This window comes from Cervus canadensis, chromosome 19, assembly GCF_019320065.1.
Source record: "Cervus canadensis isolate Bull #8, Minnesota chromosome 19, ASM1932006v1, whole genome shotgun sequence".
Taxonomy (NCBI): domain Eukaryota; kingdom Metazoa; phylum Chordata; class Mammalia; order Artiodactyla; family Cervidae; genus Cervus; species Cervus canadensis.
Genome location: NC_057404.1, coordinates 20,607,116 through 20,631,422, shown reverse-complemented (window position 1 = coordinate 20,631,422; position 24,307 = coordinate 20,607,116). Strand labels below are relative to the sequence as shown.

The 24,307-nt window shown below is 45.0% G+C and overlaps 1 protein-coding gene across 4 annotated transcripts in view; it reads right to left on the bottom strand.

Annotated features, from left to right (window-relative positions):
- The window catches only part of CCDC149 (coiled-coil domain containing 149), a 134,918-nt gene that overhangs the window by 10,528 nt on the left and 100,083 nt on the right, over positions 1–24,307 (bottom strand). The window contains exons 10-13 of one of the 4 annotated variants that reach the window (XM_043438278.1): positions 23,581–23,657; positions 16,465–16,581; positions 8,901–9,064; positions 3,838–4,344 (exon numbers count right to left, since the gene is read on the bottom strand). In XM_043438278.1, the coding sequence (XP_043294213.1) occupies positions 4,333–4,344; positions 8,901–9,064; positions 16,465–16,581; positions 23,581–23,657 (370 nt within the window). In that variant the 3' untranslated portion in view covers positions 3,838–4,332. Of the gene's footprint in view, positions 1–3,837; positions 4,345–6,320; positions 9,065–16,464; positions 16,582–22,096; positions 22,222–23,580; positions 23,658–24,307 lie in introns of those variants that run through there. The other 3 variants (XM_043438277.1, XM_043438276.1, XM_043438279.1) reach the window with 3 other exon arrangements.

Below are 24,307 nucleotides of genomic sequence, written 5' to 3'. Positions count from 1 at the left end.
TGGAATCTTAGTTCCGTGGCCAAGGATCAAACCCTGGCCCCCTGCATTGGAAGTGTGGAGTCAATCACTGGACCACTAGGGAAGTCCCTCTTCTTAACTTCTTGATTACAAAAACAGCTGGAAGCAGTGGGGTCCAAAGGTAGGTTGGTCTTGATCAAGACTTGATGGAGGAATGATTCTGCCTCTCCTCTTGAAAATTATAATCTATACACAGAGTAGATCAGTCCTGTGTATTCACTTTCATTTATTAATGAAAGTATATTAACTTTTTAGCTTCCTGGGATAGACCCACTTCCTAGCTGTGGGTGTTCCACCCTGGTTCTTTATGGGCAGCTTCTGTTTCTCTCAGATTCTTGAGGCAGTGAGTCAAACTGAACTTTAGCCAAAAACTCACCCCCAGTGGTTATTTTTACCTCTTACTAGGACTAACTTGTTATTTAAAAACCGCTCTTTGAACCCAAGTGACAACTGGGAAGAAAGACTATTGCCTGGTGAATTTGCTCCACCAACTGGTTCTCACTGGTTTTGAAACTGAACAGGACTCTGCGAGGCCTTCCCAGGGACAGACCTCTTGTGTTCCCATCCCCACATTCCCCAGTCTGTAGAAGAACTCTGGCCTGCTAGGCCTTCCCCGAGTTCTAGAGAGCAAATGGAATCAGAGAAGTGAGAAAATGCAGAAACAAAGGAAAACTGTCAAGCAAGACTAAGTAAATGTTCAGTTATCGAATACTTATAAATGTAAAATAGTTATATTTTGTTGTATTTAAATAAATGTTTAGTTATAAAACAGTCAAGGACCTTTAGTTCCTCCGCAAGGACTATAGAGAATGTGAGCCATATCCTTGAGCCATTTTGCAGATTCTAAAACCCCTACCAGGTAAAAGGTTCATGGCATGATGACCACAACCATGTAGACCCCAGACCAGTTGGAACCAGAAGGTTGATGACTGAGATTCCTGAACATCACCTTGTCTTCATCACCAGTCAACCAGAAGGATGTCCTTGAGTGGCTCATGCACCCTGTGACCTTCTCCTTCATCTTAAAAAACCCTTCACTGAAAACCATCAGGGAGTTCGAGTCTTTTCAATATGAGCTGCCCATTCTTCTTGCTTGGCCCCACATTGGATGCCCTTTCCATCACCAAACCTTGTATCAGTAGGTTGGCTTTATTGAGTATCAGGCAAGCAGACCCCAGTTTGGTTTGGTAACAGTCTGGAGTATTATTTTAAACTGTACAGGTTGGCACTGATAAGGGATTAGTAAACTGAGTATTTAAATATCCTGATCTCAGATGCATTTGCCTATCCCCACAATTAAAAGTTGTGAACACAGGCAGCAGTTACATAGGAACAAGAATAAAAAGCCAGCACCCCATCTTTGACACTGCTGCCCAGATTACAGGTTAATTCAGGATTGTCAATGGAAGTTTGTACTTGTTTTTCAGAAGGGGATGGTGCCTCTCGTTTATTTTCTGTCTTGGTCCACTCAGGCTGCTATCACAAAATACTGCAGCCTGGCTGGCTTATAAACAATGGACATTTATTTCTCACAGTTCTGGAGGCTGGGAGTGCAAATCAGGGCACCAACATGGTGGATGAGGGCCTCTCTGGGACTCATAGCCTGCACCTCTTTGCTGTGTTCTCACGTGGTGGAAGGGGTGAGGGATCTCTTTCCAGTCTTTTTTAAAGCACCAGTCTTATTCAAGAGTGTTGAAGAATTGATGCTTTTGAACTGTGGTGCTGAAGACTCTTGAGAGTCCCTTGGACTCCAAGAAGCTCAAATCAGTCAATCCTAAAGGAAATCAATCCTGAATGTTCACTGGAAGGACTGATGCTGAAACTCCAATACTTTGGCCACCTGATTTGAAGAAATTGACACATTAGAAAAGACCCTGATGCTGAGAAAGATTGAAGGCAGGAGGAGAAGGGGATGACAGAGGACGAGATGGTTGGATGGCATCACTGACTCAATGGACATGAGTTTGAGTAAACTCTGGGAGTTGGTGAAGGACAGGGAGGCCTGGCAGCTGCAGTCCATGGGGTTGAAAAGAGTCAGACATGACTGAGCGACTGAACAACAGCAACTCATTCAAGAAGGTTCTCCCTTCATGACTCTCGGACTGCTACCAGAGGTCTCCCCTCTTAACACCATCACATCTGGGGGTTAGGATTTCAACATGAATTTTGCAGGAAACACAAACATTCAGGCCACAGCACCTTCTGTTTTCAGTTTCTCTCTTCACTACCTTGGACTCCCCTGGACTGAAAAGATACCCTGGCAGATCCGCTTTATTTCTGTTCTGTCCATTCATGGAAATGGGGTTGATGAACTGCTCTATGGGGTTCCAGAGCCAAGAAACAAACAAAAAAAGGAAATATTAGAGGGGCAAATTACAGTTCACTGTAAGGACAAGGAATGTGTATAGCACAGTGACCACAAGTTCAGGCTCAGGTAGGAAGGCCTGTTTGGAACCCCAGCTGGACCACACTTATAAGCTTTGTGCCCCAAGCGAGTCACTTCACCTCTCTGGGCCCGAGTTCTCTCACCTGTAAAATAAGATTATCACATTGGATTACTGTGGTGATCAAATTGTTATTACTGAGGGGTGTATAGCATAGTGCTAAGGCCTAAGGATCTAATGAATGATTAATTAATAATAATAGCTAAGGTCAGAAAAATAGTTACCTAGTAATGGACTGGATGGGGCTTCTCTGGTGGCCCTAGCGGTGAAGAACCCACCTGCCAATGCAGGAGACACTGGAGACAAGGGTTCAATTTCTGGGTCAGGAAGATTCCCTGGAGGAGAGCATGGCAACCCACTCCAGTATTCTTGCTTGGAGAACCCATGGACAGAGGAGCCTGGTGGGCTACAGTTCATGGGATCGCAGAGAGTCAGATGCAACGGAAGCGGCTTGGCACGCACGTGCAGTGGATTGAATGACCTTGAAATGTAGTGAGGATTCTGTCACTGGAAGGATTCAAGTAAAGGAAAGGCTGCTACCTCTTTGGTTTGGAAGAAGGAGTTCCACATCCAGTAGGAGGCCAGCTGAGATGAATTCTGTGATCACAGCTCTAAATGAAGGAAAGACTGGCGGCCATAAGGGCAGGCATCTGGTTCCCGGCACAGAACCGGATATGCACCACCAAACCCGCCTGCAGGACCCCGCTTGGCCCCTGGAGGCTATTTTTACCCCTCTACCCTCACGGATCTATTTTGTTAATCTCCTTATAGTTGCTGTTTTGACTTCCCAGCCAGCTTGCTAATCAGTTTGCCTGTTTGACTCACAGGGTTTGCGTTTGTCACTGAGACTTAAACACACACTTGTTTTGATTTCTTTTTGTAAAATTAGAAGCGTTTGATGTAATGACTCTACCTAGACACAGCTGGTAAAGTGAGAATAATGCTCAAGTTTGCACAGTGTAAACACAATGTCGACAATAATTAGAAATGCTATCTTTAGATGTTTAGGATAAGCTTTTTCTCAGAATTGCAGTGCATTTTTTTTTCCAAGTGGGGCTTTTCAGTGCATGTATATACAGAAACACTAAAAACGTAAGAAAATAGAGCAAATCAGTGAGAGCTTTGGTCAACTTGAAAGAGGGCAGGAAATAAACCAACTGATTTTAGATCTGGCGTTTTTGGCTGATTGCATAAAATCTTTACACTCTCCATATTTTTCACAACTTCATATGATCTAATAATTTTAGGTGACAGATTGCAAGTGATAAGCTGCTATAGTTGCTACAAACTATGCTCAGCCCAGGCTTGGCCTTCAGTGAGGGTGGGTGGGTGGGATAATGTAAGTAATAAAGATAATCAATCACCTACATTGGGAAAATTACATTTTAATTTCAGGTAACAAAAAATATATAGTTATGATACACGATGATGGTAGAATCCAATAAAACAAGGTCTACACCTGAACAGAAGTTACTTCTTTCTTTAAATCAAACCACAAAACAGCAGCTGGTGTGCTTTTTTAAGCCTATTGTTTTAAATTTAATAGGCTATCACTGGCCTTCGCTACGATCCCAAAATATATTCCTGGGCTCATATAGATTTCAGAAAGTCATCCTTGTCAGTATTATGCAAACTTTGCCTAAGCATCCGAAAAAAATCCTCATTTAGTAGAGAGGTGATATGAAACGTAAGGCAGCACATCTATATCTATCATTTTAAATTGCCATCACGCTGTATCAACTTGTTTTGTTTTTGTGAGCAACCATAATATGGAGAGACGGGGCCTTCTTATTTTTCTGCTTCTCATTTCTAATTAGATTCACTGCCGAGCTCTCTATTGCATCTCTCTGATCTTCAAATTTTTCTCTGTTCAGAAAGACATCTGGAAGACAAGGAATATATAACAGTAGTGAGTTGAGGGGGACCCTTTGGCTTTTAGACATCCTAACTGAGCCGTGTGAAGTTACCCTCAATATTATTAAGGAGGAACATTTGTCCCAAATGGAGGCTTCCACAATGAAAGCCAAGGGCAGGGGGGAAGGTGCTCAAATAAAGCCAAAGAGAAAGAGGGCACCAGCTCACGGGGCAACAGGAAATGATCCAGCCAGGAGAGCCCCCCAGGTTTTGCAGGGAACCAAGAGGGGCAAAGGCATGCTGTGATCTGAAAGAGACAGAAAAAGATAACCCCAATGAGCAAGCAGCTGGTCTTTGAAATTCTTTAGAGAGAAGACTGGACTTCCATTTGGAACAATTCACATGGTGAACTGGGGTGCAAATGCTCCAGTAGTGATAACACATCCCCCAGTTCACTCCAACACACGAGTGCCCGACAGCAGAACTCTTCTTTAGAACTTCTCCTCGTGATGGTGGTGTGTGTTTGGGAGTGAGGGCACAGAAAGAGGAACAATAACAGGAAAATGAGTTTAGCTTCCTTAAGACTGCCAGCAGGGAAGAGGGGCTGAGCTGAATGCCATCAGAGGCCTCCTAGCTAGAGAGGCGTCAGGAATAGATGTTCCAGGGGAAGAAGAAGGGGAGGGGGAGAAGAGGTGGGCAGAGGAGGCACAGAAAGAGAAGAGGATTAGGGGTGAGAAATGCCTGGTTTACAAAAGCCAACCCATTTCTATGAGCCTTCATTAGAAGAACGATAAACACTCACATGTAAAAATCCACACCCAAAGGCTCTCAGGTACAGAGCAATCTCAGGAAATGCCATGTGTGCATTTCATTAAGAGACCTGCCTGCTCAGTTTCATTTATCCAGACTGCTCTGCATTCTGCTGGCAACTGAGCTGGAAAAAAAAAATGGAAGGACAGACATACTTGGAAGAGGTAAACAGAGGTGGGAACACACCAGTTACAAAATAGGACAGATGATGCAGAAGCCAGGGGAAGGGAGAGATGAGATGACATTTTTCTTAACAAACAACAACTGCTCCTCTGTCCAACTCTACATTTGCCAGTAATGTAATATTGTGGTTTTTAAGAGAAAAAATACAACAAGAACAGACGTGTGGTTCAGAGAGAATTCTGTTGGCAGCCTACTCGAATCTACTCCCAACTCTCCTACACTTCCCAAGACCTGATTTTGTTTCAGTGTTCATCCTTTTAGAGTCTGCATGTCCAGGGACAGGCTTCCTCGATAGACCTAAACCCATCTCAGCAAATCCATCTTCCTTGCTAAGGACTGTTTAGACATAGGCATGTGACAGTTTTGACCAATGAAATGTGACAAGTCCTAGGTTGCATGAAAGTGTGCTCAGTTGCTCAGCTGTGTCTGACTTAGCAACCCCATGAACTGCAGCCTGCCAGGCTCCTCTGTCCATGGAATTTTCCAGGCAAGAGTTCTGGAGTAGGTTGCCATTTCCTCCTCCACAGCATCTTCTCAACCCTGGGACCAAACCTGCATCTCCTACATAGGGAGGCAGTTTTGTTTTATTTATTTATTTTTTTTTAACCACTGAGATACCTTGGAAGCCCTGACAAGCATTGGGTTACTTGCTCTTAAAACACACACACACACAGAAACTTCCTTCTGCCTTTGGACAATATGTGAGAACAAGTGATGGCTGGTGCTGTTGCAGCCATGTTGTTAGCATGAGGAAGTATCTGCCGCTGGGTTAGGCAGGGCAGCAAGACAGAAAATGAGTTCTTTGATAACTTTCTTGAATGAACCAGCCCTGGAATGCCCTACTTCTGAATTCTTGTTATGCAATATAATTAATTTCCCTATAGTTTTAAGTTTCTTAAAAGTGTGAGCTGTAGCTGAGAGGATCCTGACTGATGCAGGGTTATTTGGTGGAGTAGAGGGTAGAATGCAGCACACTTTCACAATGACTCATGAAAAGACAAAAGACAACTGTTAAGTAATTGCTGAAACTCTTTAATGTCTTTGGAACCATGTTGGATTGAAATAGCAAAGGAGGGACAGTATCGCATGGGTACAGGGCAATGTTCGGATTACAAATATGACAGGACCAACTCATTGGCTACAATTTCATCTAATAACACAAGACCCCCAACCCCAAGCTGATTGGACATACAAAATTTAGTTTAGCATTTCCTATGACCCTCTGCCCTGAACCTCACACACTGGGACTCGCAGTAATTTTTTAATCCATGATGGAATGTGTTGGAGTTTACTATAAGCCCTGGTTTTCAGCAGGTGATGGAGGCCCTAAAGACATGCACCTGGCCAACTGTGTGTCAAGACCAAGGCTATTGTGGGGAGAGATTTTTCTTTTTATTATCCCTGCATTAAATCTGGCCATGTTTTCCTGTGGTGGCTCTGGCGTCCTATGCAGTAGGGCTAAACATTTGCAGGGAGTTTAGGCCTGGTGCAGCAGGAAAACAGTTGCTGTGGCTGCTGGCCTGAGCAGGAAGCTTTGCAGCTGCAGAAGTGGCCTCTCTGGAGCGGAAGGTGGGAGAATAGGTGTGGGCAGGGGGAGAGACTGGAGCACAGAAGGATGAATGAATGGGGCCTTGGGGCCCAGAGGGCAGGGGTAGATGAGTCCAGCTCACTAGGAGCCACAGTGCGCTGACTCAGGTGTGCCCGCATCCTGCTAGTGGGGGTGACCTCAGGTGAGTGGGGGGAAGGCAGCTGGAGGTCTTCCCAGGTGCATCTGGGAAAGGACAGAACCTCTAGTCTGCACCCTGCCCTCTGTCAGATTGAGACAGTGCCAAGTGTGATGGATCCCACCCTGCTGGCCGAGTGATGCCAGGAGGTAAGGTGTGGAAGGGAGGTGTTGGGGGAGGAGCCGCTGGCCACCCATGTGCATGTGGGATTCCCACCTGGGATCACAAGCCTGGTCTAAATATATCTGATTTCTAAGATGAATTGATGAATTTTCTACCTTTCCTACCTTGGGAACTTCTCTTTTCTCTTCAGGAGTCTCTCTCAAAGGAGTGATTCCGGTTCTCAGGGACATTTTGAGCTTTGGGATCTGGTTTTAGGTATTCCTGGGAAATAAACTGCATTAGGCACAAGGAAAGGTCTCATTTCATGAGCCCTCAACACCCTACAGCACCAGATGCTGCCTCGAAAAGCTAATTTTATTCCTAAGGGAAGCCGCAGGTGGGGGTGACCACTCTCTACTTTCCTGCTTTTAGAGCTTGAATTTGGTTCCACACTCTGCCTCCCCAGGCTGTAATAAAGTTACTTTGTTTTTTCCTCTTTCCACTCCAGGGCCACAAGCTCTGCCTTGCCTTTAAAACCTCAGTACCTGGCCACAGAGCAGGTGGCTGCAGCATTCTGGTGGGGGAGCGATGGCTAGAGATTCCAGGTGGTGGGGAAACCTGGATTGGTCCCAAAGCAGCTACACTGCCACAACCCACAGGACCATAAAACCCTAAATGCAGCCCGGGTTGAAAGCAGAGAACCAGCATTCCCAGGTTTTGGTTCCCAGAAAAAAAAAAATCAAAACACCATTGGAGTCCCCTTTCTCTCTGCTTGTCTACAACCTGCCATTACCCCAGGTCGATTAATCCTCTAGAATTCCAGGCTGGAAAGCTCAGCTCTAGTAGTCAGCAGACAGGTCTCAACAGGCGTTGTGGATTTCAAACCGGAAGCCTAACCTTCTGAGCCCACTTAAGCCCCTTTCCACCTGCCATTTAGTGCCAGGACAGACAGGCTGTAGGCAGGATGCCAAGAACATCCATCCTGGGAGGTCCCACCAGGCCCTGACGTGATGGAGAGGAGCCGTGGGCCCTCTGGACCCACTATGCTCAGTTACACCTTACTCTGCAGCCGCTGACTCATGCCAAAGACGGGCACCTGATTAAAAACCCCACCCCTTTCAAACCCTTTCCATAATTTTGACCAACAACTTTAAATGCTAATAGAAAAACATCTCTAACGAAAACAAATGCTGACAGAAAAGACCGACGCTGAAAACCAGCCATCTGGCTGACATGAGCCCGTGCCTGGCCACATTTACAGCAGTGCAGCTTCCACAGAAAGAGACACTGGAAAGCTTGAGGACCCGTGTTTAATAAATCAAACTCTGCTGGCATCATCAGAATATTCACAGTTTGCAACCGGATCCGTGTCCCTTCTCACTTGCAGACTTGGAGGTGTTTTAGGAGAAAGTGACTTCTTCGCTGAGCTGTTCTGATGTGTAATTCTTTATGTCTGGAGTACCTTCGACATGGCATCGTGCCCGATCTCTTTTCCCCTTCATGTTTTCATAGTGCTCCTTATGCCTCCTCCACTCTCTGCAGTGTCCTTATCATCCGCCAGGGTGGAAACTTTGGCTTCTGGCTGCCTGGACTCAGAGGAGTCCGGGCAAGGTTTGGGGCACGGCCCATCGGTGGTCAGGCCTTGGGGGGAAGGCCCCATCTCCTCCCTCTGACCCTCCACAGGACTCTCTCTCCTCACCCCTTCTGGGCCTGCAGCTGCCTGCTCCTCTGTCAGTTTCACGGTCTCCCTCCCAAGCCTGTTTACCTCTTCTTCCTCAGAAGGTGCTTGGAGTAATGAAGGATGAAAGTGTTTGCTTTGGTTCCTGTGGCTCTGACTTGCTGGGGAGCTGACAGCAAGCCTCCCGGCATCCTCCCGCACGGCCAACGCCTCGGGAGCAGCACAACTTTCATCTTGCTTCTGAGCCTCCCCTGAAACAGACAGCGGGTGGGGGGGGATCAGCATCAGACCTCCAGCTGGAAGTCAGCCCTCACGTCCCCTCTCCTCCCAAACTCCAGCCCACTGTTGCCGGGCCTCCGAGGTAGAAAATGCTGCCGAAGGCAACACGGGACCCACAAAAAAGAAAGCAGCCACTCCGGTGACTCCTGTGTCATTAACTGAAGGAAAGGCGTCACTTGGGCCGTGTCTGTAACCCATCCTGTCCAGGCACGTGGTTATCACCTGCTTCGCTCACCGATGGTGACTCCTTGAGCTCATGAAATATTTAAACTGAGGACAAAGGTTTTTTGTGTTGCGTAGCTCAGGGAAGATCTGGGGCTCTTCAGTAATACAAAGTGGTCCTGGCTTCTTCGGTGTCGGAAAAAGAAGGAGTAGTTAGGAGAGATTGAATGCCCCCTGCCCTCAAGCTCCATCAGCACCTCATTCTTTGATGCCGACCGCTGGTACCTCCTCAATTTTAATAAAAGGTTATATGCAAAAGCAGCTTCAAGCTCCCTACCCCTCCTAACTAAACTGTTCTCCCTAAACCTGTATAATAGAAATTCTTCAGCTGCAACTAGAGGGGGATGAAAGAGAACGTGGGCCCCTGAGAACCAGCTTCCTGCCCCCATTTTCCTATTTGCTTGCTTTGTAATGAGGACAACCTGTTCAGCCTCCTTTTTTACAGACGTAAAATGAGGCGCAGGGCTCTTTAATGTCCCTTTTGGACCTAACAAGCCACAGTGGCTCTGCGTGCCTGGGAAGAAGCACTTGGGGAGTGAACTCTTAGCACCTGGACATGTGCATTCAACACCAGACACCGAGGTTCCCAGAAGTCAAGACTGGTTTAGCCCTCAGGCCAGATGGGGATAAAGTGTCTGGAAGAGCCTTGCTGTGCAGACTGCAAGGGTGAGGGGGCTGGGGCACAGTTCCTGGTTCCCCAAATGGAGCCAGAGTAGAACCCACCACAATCAGACCTGTAGCAGATACATGCAGGTGCAATTTCAAGCTGAAAGATGGAATCTGGGGGAGCTAGGGGAGAACTGTAGGAGGTTTGAAAGAAAGTTGACTTGGTATGATCACATTTCACTTACTGAATTAAGTAACTATGTGTTTTTGAGCATTTATTTACCCAATCAAATGTTTCAAAGTCTTAAGAAACTTACACATGGCTGAACCCTGGCAAAACCTCTGAGAAACTCTAGAAGAGATGAAATACTGATGAGATCAGCTGGACCATAAGACTGCAATGAAACAGCTAAGATGAAGGGTGGAGACAATGACAGAAGAGATGATGCAGAGAGAGTGGTGGGTGTAACAACTGACAGGCTGGTCCCTGGAGAAGAGGACTGTGGTCTCCTTCAGCAGGCAGAACTTGACCTCTGTCCCCACACCCCAGACCTTTAGTTCTTCTGATATAGATTTGCGTCTCATCTTTCAAAAGAGGCCATTTCTTTCTCTTTAGCTCTTCGGATGACCACAGAAATTCCCCAGGGACAAAAATTTGACTAATTCTTTTATATGACTCTAAAGCCTGTGTTTTAGTTATGGACAACTCTCCTGAGAACTCACTGACCTCAGTTAGTATTGTATCTGAAAACGAGACCATTACTCATGTTTACAATGAGATTCTTGAATGTATAAATGAGTCACTAAAGCAAGTCTTGATTTTTTAAAAAAGTAACTTCAGATCTGTTCGGCCAGGATAGTGTACGTTAGTTCCTCATAGGTTCCCATACTCCTTCTGCTCAGATCCAACCTGTTGGGAGAGGAACCTTCCCTAAAACTTTGCTCTTCAAAGTGGGGTTTGTGGACCAGGAGTGGCAGCGTCACTTGGCAGCTTGTTAGACATGCAGAGTCCTACCCCAGACCTACTGTTTCAGAGCCTGCATTTTAATAAGATCACAGGTGATGTGGGTGGATGTTACAGTGTGAGAAAACACTAGAACTGAAACACAAATCTGACCATGCCTTTCCCCAGCTTTCAAACCTCTAAGAGCTGTCAGTGCCCAGGGAGCAAAGCCCAAGCTTCTCCTGACATTCAAGGCCTTAAGTGACTTAACATCCATCTACCTGCCATGCCAACTCTCCTCGTATCCCTACGTTCCAGCCACACCGAACCCTTCATGGCACCTGACCCTGCCCTGTGCACCTTTGCTTACATGCTTGATGCCTCTGACCAGCATTCGTGATGCATCCAGATGACCAATTTCAAGAGGGTGCCCTACGCTCCACCTCCTTTATGAAGCCTATTTGATTAAATCTACCCAGAGGTCATCTCCCCACCGTCCTAATCCCCACAAAATTGTGTCTGGACCTCCAAGTGAACTTTGTGCTTTTAACCCTTAGATTGTTACTTACATATAACTATTTTATAAAACCCACCTGAAGCTTAATATCTTACCCAATTAATTTTTCACCCTGGCCAGTGTTCTACAGTGGGGGCTCAATAGATAGCTTCTTAAACATATGAATCTATGGACATTTACATCAGTGCATGAATAAATGAACATATTAGTACATATACTTCAATACTATCCATTAATAAATGAAAGCAATCCTCAAATTTAATTTATTCCAGGTTCAGGTTGCCACCCTAAAAGTGCTTAAAATGGCACTCTGAGAAAAAGAAAAAAAAAAAAGATTTCTAACTCACACAAGCATTTAGCAACACCTGAGATAACTCAGGGAAGCAATCACATAATTTTTGTACTAACAAGTGGAAAATGTTACAGTAGTTGTACAGGAGACAAGGGAAGCACAGAACCAAAATGAGCCAGTTTCCAACACAGTGCAAGAAACTTTACTCAAAAGGGGTAAATTATGGTCTTTTCTACAGCGAATATTTTCACCAATGTGAGATGAATAAAATCCTTCTGGAAATTACTCTTATGAAATTACTTCTACCAGGACACTTAATAGTATATTCTGGTGCCCCTGAAAAATTAATTAACCTTATCCGTAACAACCTAACCCCTAAACCTTTTGCAGTGTTTTTACTGTGGGTCAGGTTAATCTTCTCTATCTTAATTTACATCTAAGGGAGAGTGGTCTAAATTACACTGAGGCCTTCTGGTCACCAGTCCCCTGCCTCATGGCATTTCTTTAGATGACATTCTGCTCGTGTTCACATGTATGAATCTTTTTAAAATGGCAAACCTCTGAGATTACCAGGGAGAACTTTTCAACGTTTGGAGGGTGAGGGGAGGGGAGCTACAGTGCTGTCATCATTACAGAGCAAGACACAGCCATGATGAGGGGATGAGCAAGGCTGTAATTCTCTTATTTGGTCCTAGTGCACATTATTTTTTTCCTGAGAAAGCCTAGATTTTCAGAGTCTCAGACCATACAGGGACCAGGCTCTGAGACAGGATTATGGGTCAACGGCAGGATCCACACATCCTCTTCTCTCTTTTGTTTATCCAAAAGATATCCAAAATGTATACTCAAGTCATGATCAGAAGACTAAGAAAAGTTCCTGAAAACAACACCACGCTTGAGCTAATAATGAGGGCCTCTGGTTATTCGCTGTGGGAACGAAATCTTCCTTAACTCTGTGATTCTGGAATGTTGATCTTAAGCTGTGGGAGTTTTATTTTCCCTTTGAGAACAGACACATGGCATGCCCATTTCCATAAAAGAAAGATTTCTGAATTAGCTCAGAATTGGAAAATAGTATTACCCCCAAATAGTAATTAATCTGTGCTGCTGTAGCAAACAGAATTAGTATCATTAATACTTATTAATAACAACATACATATCAATAATGATGAGGCAATCAACTGATAAAAATGCTTTGGACACAAATAGTGCTGAAAGAAAAAACATTTTCTCTAAAAGATGAAAAACAGTAGTTCTTTGTGGAAAAGACTGCAAGTCTCCTAAAAACATGTCCCCCTCCCCAAACACTGGCCCGAAGGGCACATTCATCTTCTTTTGTTAACTGGTCTCTGATGGGCTTTGTCCTCCTGAGGGTGAGTTGCTTTCAGTTAGAATTAATCAGAGATACAGCAGTGATGAGGCCACCCCAGACACTGACAGCAGCTACATAAATGCTTCCTTGTTGCCACGCGTGCTGGCAAAGGATGGAGCTGGAACAATGAAAGCTAATGATGGGACTCTGGAAGCTATCATTTTGAATCAGACCATCCCTTATGCCACCCTTGTGAAAATCAAGCCAGGCTCAGACTCCATGTCAGGTTAGCAGGCCTGGGGGCTCAGCGAGCCCACAGCAGACAGAGGGCTTTAGATGTCCACGGGAACAGTGGATGCTGGCATGGGATGCCCACTCGCCAAGACGTGGCCCACATGGCACAGTGGGCTGTGCTGTGTCACGGGCCAGCCTTGCAAACAGCCACAGGCTGCTGGCTGGGAAGTCCCAGCTGTGTCTTCCGGCCACCGTGGAAATCACCCGAGTCAGGGGTTCTCTCCAGGAATTCTCTCTGCTTGTGATTGGAGGACCTCTCGGTTGAAATCCCAGATCTGTCTTGGCTTCTCCTCTTATGATTTCATGCACTAGTATGGGTGATCAAAGTGGGCTTCAGAACACAGCTATGCAGAAGCAGGAGTGACTGAGCCTTGGTGAACCCAGGTCAGATAAGCAGAACCACTCATCTGATCCAAAGACTCATGATTAAAAAATACACAGCTGTGGCTTTAAGTTCTAAGTTTGGGGGTGCTTTGTTTTACAACAGTTAATAATAGACAGTTGGGGAGCCACTTGAGATTTTCTGAGCACAGTACAACTATGATGGAAAACATGTTCCAGAGGCTTTATCGTATAGCAGCAGGATGAAGATGGGAAGGGAGTAAGGAGATTCTGGGAGGCAGGAAAACCAGAATGGAGGCCTTGCCCAGGAGGTCAGGAGGGCCCAAACCAAGCTAGAGGTGGTAGGAATGGAGATGCAAGAAACTCTGAAGAAATAGTAGCAACAGACCAGATATAAATGGCGAAGGAAAGTGCAGAGTGGTTGATGATGACTCTGAGGGTTGCCGGAGAGTTAAGTGACAAGAAGGAGAGGAAGCAGGAAGGGCTGTGATGTCACATTTGACAGTCCATAGAGTATCTTGGTGGGACAGGTTGTGCTTTGAGAAAAATAGGACAGTGACTCTGTAAATGAGACCCACTGGGAAAAAATATTTCAAATACGTTTTGGTAGAGGTGATGGTTGAAGGCATGACGCTCAGCAAAAGAACATGTAGAGGAAATTGTAGAAACTCAGGAAAGAACCTTGATACCCATGTACTGGGTATCAGTTCAGTTCAGTCGCTCAGTCATGTCCAACTCTTTGTGACCCCATGAACTGCAGCACGCCAGGCCTCCCTGTCCATCACCAACTCCCAGAGTCCACCCAAACCCATGTCCATTGAGTTGGTGATGCCATCCAACCATCTCATCCTCTGTTGTCTCCTTCTCCTTCTGCCCTCAATCTTTCCCAGCATCAGGGTCTTTTCAAATGAGTCAACTCTTCGCATCAGGTGGCCAAAGTATTGGAGTTTCAGCTTCAACATCAGTCCTTCCAATGAACACCCAGGACTGATCTCCTTTAGGATGGACCGGTTGGATCTCCTTGCAGTCCAAGGGACTCTCAAAAGTCTTCTCCAATACCACAGTTCAAAAGCATCAATTTTTCAGTGCTCAGCTTTCTTTATAGTCCAACCCTCACATCCATACATGACCACTGGAAAAACCATAGTCTTGACTGGACGGACCTTTGTTGACCAAGTAATGTCTCTGCTTTTTAATATGCTGTCTAGGTTGGTCATAACTTTCCTTTCAAGGAGTAAGCATCTTTTAATTTCATGGTTGCAGTCACCATCTGCAGTGATTTTGGAGCCCAGAAAAACAAAGTCAGCCACTGTTTCCCTATCTATTTGCCATGAAGTGATGGGACCGGATGCCATGATCTTAGTTTTCTGAATGTTGAGCTTTAAGCCAACTTTTTCACTTTCCTCTTCCACTTTCATCAAGAGGCTCTTTAGTTCTTCACTCTCTGCCATAAGGGTGGTATCATCTGCATATCTGAGGTTATTAATATTTCTCCCAGCAATCTTGATTCCAGCTTGTGCTTCCTCCAGCCCAGCGTTTCTCATGATATACTCTGCACATAAGTTAAATAAGCAGGGTGACAGTATACAGCCTTGACTCCTTTTCCTATTTGGAACTAGTCTGTTGTTCTATGTCCAGTTCTAACTGTTGCTTCCTAACCTGCATACAGGTTTCTCAAGAGGCAGGTCAGGTGGTCTGGTATTCCCATCTCTTTCAGAATTTTCCAATTTATTGTGATCCACACAGTCGAAGGCTTTGGCATAGTCAATAAAGCAGAAATAGATGTATATAAGTTATCTAATGCTGTACAACAAATTACCTTGAAACTTAGCACCTTAATACTCTGGAGCCTATAGCAGTTTATCTGGGTGGTTCTTGCTAATGGTCTCTAATGTGGTTGTCATCAAAACCTTAACAAGGGCAGTTGTCATCTGGAGGTTTGACTGGGGCTGGAGAATCTGCTTCCAAGATGGTGCACTCATGTGGCTGATGGCTGGAGGCCTCAGTTCCAGGCCACACGAGGAGCATGTGGGGATGCTCAGGAATCTTTGTGACGTGGCACCCAGCTTTCTCTACGGTGAGTGATCCAAGTCAGAGGTTGCAAGACAGACCCTGTGCCTTTTATAACTTGACCTCAGAAGTCATGTACCATCACTTATGTTGTAATCCACTAGTCACATAGACCAGTGTGGGAAAGAACTATACAAGGGCATGAATGCCAGGAAGTGGGGATCATTTGGGGCCATCTTGGAAGCTGGCAACCACATTGGGGGTGGAGGAAGAAGCTGAGCAAAACTCAGAAAGATGTGAAGGCTAGTGTAGCTAGAGAAATAAGACTACCACCTGGAAAGAGATCTGGTTCTAACCTCGTTGCTTCACCTGGCACCTTAAATGGGCCCTTGATCCCCTTTAAAACACACTGCCTCCAGAAAATGTGCCTGGTAAGGAAGATTTTTCCATCATTCACCTGGTTCCCAGACTACTTACCACATGTCAGGCAACGTGTCAAGATTTCCCTGAGGTTGGCAATGTCTCATCTCACTGTCTTATAGGAAAGGAAACTGAAGCTGAAGTTACCAGTCCAAGTGCTCACTACCAGTGTGATGTGAGGCTGGAATATGAACCCAGGTTGCTTAAATCCTGCACCCTCACTCTTAGCCTCTTTCTACTACACTGAGAGTGTAGGAATCAGTGTTCTTCTGCTGGAAGTTCCAAATAAGGGGAAGCATGAGGGATGACCCAAAAGTGCTGCAGATGCTGCAGAAAGGTGAAGGACTGGTGTCCACTAATCCCCTGTACCAGGCACAGGCCAGGAAACAGTCAAGAAATCAAGGGCTTGCTTACCATCCTTGGGACTTGCTTTGTTTTCAGCGGGCTGCTCCACGAACTTGAGCAGTGGGGATCTTGACCTCTGCATGGTGGGAAGAGCGGGGTCACTGAACAATATGGTGTCTTTGCCCCCTGTCACAGAAAAGAGGAAAATGGACATATTATGTCACCACTGGAGTGGTGGCCACACTCACCCCACCCAAGGGACGCTCCTTCTTCAATCATAGACAGTGCCATGGTGGAGAAGGGGCAGCCTACCCTCTCCACAGTGAAGGCAGGGCAGAGAGGTCCAGGGCCAGCTGCCTACGAGTCCTGAAGTCTGCTCAAAACACAGATGCCCACAAATGCCACCGTTAAAGGGTAGCATGCTGTGTCTGTCAGAAACGGAATGGCTTTCATCTGGGTGAGACAACAGCAATACTAACAAGAGCAGTAGAGCGCTCTGAGTGCAGGCTCTGGAGCCCTGCTGTAGTGCTTATGTCCTGGAGCCCATCACTTGCTAGCTGGGTGACCTCGGACACATCACTGAGCCTCTCTGAGCCTCAGAGCCCTCATCTGTGAAGTGAGGAAGCCATCTCAGGGGGTGGTGGTGATAAAATGAACTGATGCACGGAAAACACGGAGGCATTTCGTCAGCACTCAAGGAATTTCACATATTGAAATGACTGTTTTATGGTACAGGTAGAACTGCCATACACACTGGGTCTGATTGAATTAGATCTGGTTATTTAAATTGAATCATAAGTATGTCATAAGGCAGGTAGTATCAGGTTCCCCAAATGATCATAGCTAGACTCTATTTAGGATATAAAGACACATCCCAGCCAAACCCTTTTATCAATTCATATGAGCTCCCTAAGTGGGCAGAGAAAGCCTGAGATGAAGAGGAAGAGGAAAGGGAAACCATTACAACTCTATTTTTGAGGCCATGGCAAGGTATGAAGGTGAGGAGCAGGGACGTGTGGCTTTGAAATGTGAGCTTGATGAGCATAGACACATGGACCCAAAACACGTGCACAGAAGGTGATGCTACCCCATGGTCAGGTGAGGGAGGATTTGATCTCCAGCTCCTGCCCAAGAACCCCGAAGATTCTCTTGGTGGGTACCACCATGCCAACAGTGAACCCCAGGGCCATGGCCTAGCCCATGCTCCAGCCTCAGCTGTCTGACTTTGAATGAAACCTTATCTGAAGCCAAGTCACTGAATGTCTCTGGGGCTCAAATCAGAGGCTCTAAAGTTCTGTGATTCTACTCAGGTTTGGTGGAGCACAGAATGGTATTTGGGTCAAGATGTCCACTGCCTTGGAGAACGAGGTGAACCTTGGCCTGTACCTTGTTTATAATACCACCCTCCCTGTTGGCCATGCATGTAATCTTATTAACTTGATTTCCAAGACTAGTAGAGAGTTTGGCATATGGCAGGTGCTTCATAAACAGCTGATAACTGTGAATAAATGGTTGATGCATTCTTAGGAATCCTGATGTTTAATTGGTGGGTATGGATGCCTGCAGCTGCCTCAGGCAGATGGAGCTTGTTATTAGCAGCCATCACTTTCAGGCTTCTGCTTCATGAGGGTCATCCCAGAAGAAGAGAAATCTGATAGGAACTGACCCTGAAGTTCTCCACAAGGACAGATATTGTCTCAAGTTGAAAGAAATCCAGAATCTTTAGGACCACAATCTGGAGAGGTTTCCCAAGGAGAACCACTGAGCTGAAGCTCTGGATATTTTAAGAGGCTCTCAGGATGAAGCTATGACAAAGCTAGAGAGTGTATTAAAAAGCACAGACATCATTTTGCCAATAAAGGCCCATCCAGTCAAAGCTATGGTTTTTCCAGTAGTCATGTAGGGATGTGAGAGTTGGACTATAAAGAAAGCTGAGTGCCAAAGAATTGATGCTTTTGAACTGTGGTGTTGGAGAAGACATTTGAGTCCCTTGGACTGCAAGGAGATCCAACCAGTTTATCCTAAAGGAAATCAATCCTGAATATTCATTGGAAGGACTAATGCTGAAGCTGAAACTCCAATACTTTGGCCACCTGATACGAAGAACTGATTCATTGGAAAAGACCCTGATGCTGGAAAAGATTGAAGGCAGGAGGAGAAGGGGACGACAGAGGATGAGATGGCATCACCGACTCAATGCACTTGAGTTTGAGTAAGCTCCACGAGCTGGTGACAGACGGGGAAGCCTGGCGTGCTGCAATCCATAGGGGTGCAAAGAGTCAGACACAACTGAGCAACTGAACAACAACAGGACAAAGTCGATCCAGTTAGGTCTCCCCTTGTGTTGCAAAGATACAATCTGGAAACACCATGAGGAGATAATGGTTGTTATGAAGCCATACCAGATGTCTCAGGTGGGCTCCTTTTGTTTCTCTTCAACAAGGCAACAGTCACTGTCCTAAGCTAGGGGCAGAATTACAATTCCTGTTCCATCTTCCCAGCAGACACGCTGGCAGCAGAGGCACACTCTATCCTCTGCCCCAACAAGCCTTCCGAGTCCGCTCTGTCCTGTGGTCGAGGAATCAGAATGTGGGCGGAGCTGGGAGCTGGCTGCAGCCCAGTGAGTAAAGGCAGTGGGAGGGAGAGTCTCGTGCCTTCCCATTGTGAGGAATCCTCTAGGGCCGAATGACTCCCTGGCCCTCTTCAATCACAGTGAATTATCCACTCCACAATGGCTCCTCAAAAATGCTGGGGGGGGGGTGTGTGTGTGGGTGTGCTCAGTCACGTCTGACTCTTTGTGACCCCACAGACTGTAGCCTACCAGGCTTTTCGGTCCATGGAATTCTCCAGGCAAGAATACTGGAGTGAGTTGCCATGCCTCCTCCAAGGGATCTTCTCAGCCCAGCAATCAAACCTGCATCTCTTGCATCTCCTATATTGGCAGGTAGATTCTTTACCACTGAACCACCTGGGAAGCTCTAAACTTCTGCAAGAATCTAAGCAACAGGCATGCAGACGAGGGAAACAGAAACCACCATTTGTCCATAAATTAATCCATATCTAATCAAAGTAGGGGTTGGAGGAGAAGATAAACACCTTCTGAAATCCCCACCTGCAAAGATTACTCCTTATCTGATGCTAAAATGTCAAGATTTGGTTTTTGCAAAACATTTTCAAAGACCCTCCTTAGAAGGCTCTCAGTTCTGTTGTTTCTAAGCCCAGACTCTCTCTGTATTGACTATATTGAACTCTAATCTGATGGTCTGCTGTCTCCTAGCCCCATTTTGGTCCTTGGGGGATGGGGTGTGCACTATCTACGAACTAGATTCAAACCACAATCAACACAGGTCACACAGGCCCTTCTGTTCAACTGGTGTTTGAGTTTCCAGAAGCCCCCCTGATTCCCTATAACACAACAGCACTCCTTCCTTTCTCCAAAATGTGCCAGTTACTTTCAGAATGCACATTTTCCTCCTCAGACTGATGTTGAGAGTGGAAAATAGAGAATTCAAATAAAAAGCTCAAAGAGCCAGGCTCTGCTCTTGCCAGACTTTTTTTTTCTGGTTTTCAGTGTTTCTTTTCGGGGCACAAGCACATCCAGGAAACCTTCTCTCAGCGCCTGCCCTCCGCCCCTTCCAAGCATCATTCTCACCTGCAGATGCCAGCAAACCACTGGGAGAAGGCGGCTTACAGATAGGGGGCTGGGGAGAGTGGAGGGTCATTCCGTCCTGAAGAGCAAGGCCCACCAGCTCACCCTCTGGCTTTCTCTACAGAGCCCTGCATCTCCCCCACCTCTCAGGGACCGTTAAACAGTCTGGAGTACTTGCTGCTTTCCAGATGATTTCTCCACACGGGCTGTGACATCTGTCAGACTTGCCTGCTTCCCGGCAAGATCACACATTTGCCCCAACTCTATCCAACACCACCAAGAGCTGTATATTGTTGGCTGAGACAGTGAGGAGGGAGGGAGAAGAGAGTCAAACAGAAATCAGAGCATGCTCCAAGGCCAAGAGAAATTCTGCCTTATAGTCATGAGAGGTGGCCTTCTTCACCATAGTCCTTTAGAGTCTTGGGAGAGATTGTTACAGCTTCTGAATCTTTCTTCTCCAGTTCAGCTCACTTTGAGAACCAGTCCCCAGCTGATCTGATCTACACTCCCTACCCTCCCTCACTCTCCCACCTGCCAGCCTCCTACCTTCTGTGTCTCTCTTTCCTGAACTATACTTTCCCAGTGCAGGTGGAGCACTGAAATGAAGATCTGAACACCTGAGTTCAGCCTCTGTGGCCTTAGGTATCACCCAACTTCTTGAATTTCTGTTTCCTCATGGAAATTTCTGTTTCCTTAAAACGAGGGGATCAGACTAGTTCATGAAAGGGAAGAAGGTTTTCTCTCACACGGCAACTCTGACCAGGAAGTAGCTTCCTGGAGAGCCAATGTGAAAGACTGTTTTGAGGGCCACATGTGAGATGAGCAAGGAAGGGCGATGTGATTGATTAGCCATGTCTGCCACTGGCACGGAAATGATGCTGTGTTAATATATACCAAGTATTTGTCATCCTTGAACTTTTTGCTCTCAACTGTCATTCCAGGTCCAGCATTCAATGACTTGTCACATTATTCCCTCACACATTATCATCTTTATTACTTCATTGACACTTATGTATCATTTTGTGTTTTCCTTTCACCGCATGATACATATTCATCACACTTTTCTACCCACTCCAGCATTCTTGCCTAGAGAATCCTGTGGACAGCGGAGCCTGGTGGGCTGCTGTCCATAGGGTTGCACAGAGTCAGACATGACTGAAGTGACTTGGCATGCATGCCTGCATTGGAGAAGGAAATGGCAACCCACTCCAGTGTTCTTGCCTGGAGAATCCTGGGGACAGAGGAGCCTGGTGGGCTGCCGTCTATGGGGTCGCACAGAGTTGGACACGACTGAAGCGACTTAGCAGCAGCAGCAGTGGGACTGTTGATTCTTGGAGGGGGCAAGGGGCATGTCTAGAATGCCTGGTACAGGGCTGAATTCACAAAGTTGATACTCAGAAAGTATCAACATGTTATGGACTGATCTGTTGGAGGAGACATAGCTCCTTTCAAGACTGCTAAATAACTGAGAGCTAGCAATTCTCTGAAACCACTGGCTCTCAATCCCCTCTACTTGCCTGAAATAGTAGATATTCCCTTACTTAGCGAAAGAGGAAGAGGAAGAAGAGAAAAGTGGAAGAAGAAGAGAAAAAGGAAGTGGAGGAAGGAAGAGGAGGAAGGAAGAAGAGGAAGAGGAGAAGAAAAAAAGTAACATACTTCCTCTTGCTTGGTTATTAGAACTTAAATGGAGACCATACAATGATGAGCGGATAGAAGGGACTGGTCTAATTTGCACAGAAAGAGGCCCCTCTCCCCCCACCATGGTTTGAAAATGATCGTGAGGTGATGCCTCGTTGTAACATCCTTTATTACTGCATCAGGGCAGTGCTATCACAGTCACATAAACGGTGTCAGATCGGGGGAATTGCTATTCTTTTTTTCGACACTCCCACTTTGTACCCATGTGGAGGCCAGAGATTAGAACAAATAGGCTGGGGCATAAAATTCATTCAGTCGCTGCCCTCCAAGCAAATGCTACCATTTAATATTTGCTTTGTGCTAATTGAATTCTCTATTTCAATTGACTATTCTAATCAGAAAAGTGCAAGGATACAAAGAGAATGCATTTCTATTTATTTACATGCAGGAATGATATTAATGCACTGCTATTAGCCACAAACACAGATATTTCAAAAAGAACATACTCCCAAATCCTATGGAAACATTGTAGCTCAGGCCTTCAGGCAGCAGGAGAAAAAAAAAAAAGGCAAAGAAACAATTGTTATTGCATAATAGCCATTCTAACCTAGACCAAACAACGGCAGAGATAGGAAATTCTCAGCATTCTTTCATTTATTCGACTTCCATCTTTTTACATAAGTTGTAGAAATAAAACATTGTGAAATCTCACTAAGTTATTTGGAGAGGAAAAAAAAAAAATCCAAACGCTAGAACATGCACAGAAATAGCAATCCGACTGCACAAATAAACGATAAATTTGCCTGACTGTGTTGAAATTCAATGCAATAAAAGAAAGGCCTTCAAAGGAGATAAGGTTTTAAATGCATCAAAAGATTCTTGTGCAAAATGGATCATTCAAATCCCCAGGATGGCACTTGGCACTAATTAGGTCTGTTAGGTTTTCTGACGTCAAGTTCAAGGAATCTCTACTAAAAATTGCAATTTATGCAATACACTTCCAGGCAACCTGAGGCGGCTATTCAGATTTACATTAAGAAAACATGTGGTTTTGTCCATGTCCCTGTGGCAATGTTCATTTCTCATACATTACAAGGAAGCAACGGATATGATTCAAGGGTAGAGAAGGGTTTGTGCAGAAAGGTTAAGTAACTAAAAATATATGTACAACATTGCTTCCAGGGAAAGAGGAGGTGGTAGAAAATGATAAATACAAGTTTCTGGAGAATGTAGAGAGAAAGAAGAAAGCTGATGGGGGTCTCATGAAGGGGGGTATTTTACCAAGACAAACGGGATAAATATAGCTAATTAATGTGAAACATCAGGTTTCTTCACACCCTACACCACTGCGGAAAAAAAATCTACAGCAGAAATTTTTATTTTCAAGCTTTGTAGCAAATGGAATGAGGGAAGAGGGAAGAAGGTTGTAAAGCGCATTTGGGTTAGAACAATTGTTCGTTCTTATATTCAATTTTAAGACTGATGATTAAATTGAACACGTCTTTGTAAGTTCATACATTCATTTTTAGAATGAATGATTAAATAGAATAAATTTTTGTGAGTCCTTATATTCCTTTTTAGGGGTGATGATTAAACTGAACACATCTCTATAATACACCTACAGGGAAAAAAAATGAAGCAATTTACCATACTCACAAAAGTTAAAAATAACATACATACAGACATATACAATGACAATTTCAGAATTCAGATTAGCAAACTTCATAGTTCACTTTGTATATTTATTAGTTTTTTTCTGATTTCCTCCAAAATGATGGCTTTTAATTTCAAACACTTGTACACGTCTCAGCAATAATCTTCAAATAAAAGAACATTAAAAAGGTAAAGTCTGCTCTGCAAATTTTCAGAAAAAAAAATTTTTATAAAGTTCTGCTTACCTGGGAGACTCCACAAACCAGAAACTTCCAGAGTTCTTAATTTTTTCTCCAGTTCAGCCACCCGATTCCCTAGGATTCTGGAAAAGGGGAGAAAAATGGCAAATGACAGATCAATGAGCATCTGTCTTATCAGCTCTCAGGGCTGTGAGCAGGCTATCTGCGAAGGCTGGTGATGCCCTAGTAGAGAGAAAATGTTTTGAGACTTAAGACACATGCTAAAAACAGTGTGTGTGTGTGTGTGTGTGTGTGAGCACACACCCACATGCTAAACATACACAGACTCTACTGAAAGTACATATGAAAATATAAAGTGAATAATTTAAAATGATTTAAACCTTACTATAGTGTTGCCATTCACGTGAATCTTCTCCCACAAAGGTAGCTGGGAAGCCAAACAATGATTCTATCATTACCCAGGCATCTTATATCATTTCTGTTTGGGAATTCCTTGTGGCTAAAGATGACACTTAATTTTGAATACCCTTACAAGTATCACAACTTGACTCTTTGAGGGTGGATCTGAGTTTTAGAAGTAACCAAGTCTAACAAATAAGATGAAAGAACATGCTTGGTGATGTTACTTCGAGTCAATAAAATAATATCCACCTTCTTAGACCTAACCTATGGCTTACAAATGGCCATATCCTTGATATCTAGCATAATACCTGGTAGATAGTAGGTGCTCAATAAATATATTTCATTAAATAAATCCTTTTTTTCATAGCTT